Source organism: Pterocles gutturalis, unplaced genomic scaffold, assembly GCF_000699245.1.
Source record: "Pterocles gutturalis isolate BGI_N339 unplaced genomic scaffold, ASM69924v1 scaffold17621, whole genome shotgun sequence".
NCBI lineage: Eukaryota > Metazoa > Chordata > Aves > Pterocliformes > Pteroclidae > Pterocles > Pterocles gutturalis.
The window spans coordinates 1-985 of record NW_010098182.1 but is presented as its reverse complement, the minus strand read 5'-3'; the positions used below and the strand labels follow the sequence as shown (position 1 = coordinate 985).

Here is a 985-nt window from a genome sequence, read left to right as displayed (position 1 = left end):
GGCCCGGGACTGTGGTGCCCCTGGCCCGGGGGGTCACTCCTGCTCTGTTTCTCTCCTGCGGTGGCCCCGCAGCCCCCCTGCCAGGCGTCAGTGGGGACGACGCGACCGACCTCTGGCAACCCTGCTGGGCCAGGATGAGCCCCAGCTGCACCCTGCCTTCTCCCAGCAGCCGCCCCTCCCTGTAGATGAGCCCCGTGCCTACGCTCTCCCCAGCACGCCGCCACGAATGCTTCACCCGGCCGCTCACCCACCCCACCAGAACCCATTCATGGTGGATCTGCATGACCAGGTAGGTGCTGCAGCCCTCAGCCCTGGTTGGTCCTAATGGTGACTATGGTAGCCCCCGGGTGGTGTCTGGGGCCGTGGTCCCAAGATGTGTCCCTGGGTCCCGTCTGGCCAGTTGCTTGCTGCTGGGAGCAGCCAGTCCTGAGGCTGCCAGTGCTCTCTTCATCCCCCAGCACTTAAACCCTGGGGTTCCCCTACCACCTTGGGTGTGCCGAGGGTGGTCCCTGCTCCCAGGGGCTGGGGACAGTCCTCTCATAGGGTTGTTCTTGTAACAGCTGCTAAGCATGGTCCATGGCGGTGGGTTGGAGGCTGTGCCAGACTGCCCATGGGGAGCAAACAGGGGTTCCAAACCCTCAGCCCCCTTCATCTGGTCACACCACTGGGATGGACGTGCCAGGCGGTTGTGTCCCAGCACCGGGTGCTCAGCGCCCTGCTGCCACCCTACCAAGATGGGGACAGCTCAGCTGGGGCTGTACCCTGACTGTGCCCTTGGTGCCTCCTGCCCAGGTGCACCAGGGACCCGTCCCTCTCTCCTACACGGTTACCACCGTCACGACACAAGGCTTCCCCATCCACGCCGGCCAGCACATCCCTGGGTGCAGCACCCAGCAGCTCCCAGCATGCTCAGTGATGTTCAGTGGACAGCACTACCCGCTCTGCTGCCTTCCGCCCCCGGTGAGTCGTGGCGGGGGACACCCAT

At 65.5% G+C, this 985-nt stretch overlaps 1 protein-coding gene across 1 annotated transcript in view; it reads left to right on the top strand.

Moving 5' to 3' along the window:
- The window catches only part of LOC104472417 (RING finger protein 44-like), a gene marked incomplete at its 3' end in the record, with an annotated part of 1,388 nt that extends 428 nt beyond the window's left edge, over positions 1-960 (top strand). Inside the window, exons 2-3 of the mRNA XM_010088101.1 lie at positions 42-289; positions 793-960. Coding sequence (XP_010086403.1) covers positions 42-289; positions 793-960 — 416 coding nt within the window. The remainder of the gene's footprint in view (positions 1-41; positions 290-792) is intronic.
- Positions 961-985: the final 25 nt, after the last annotated feature.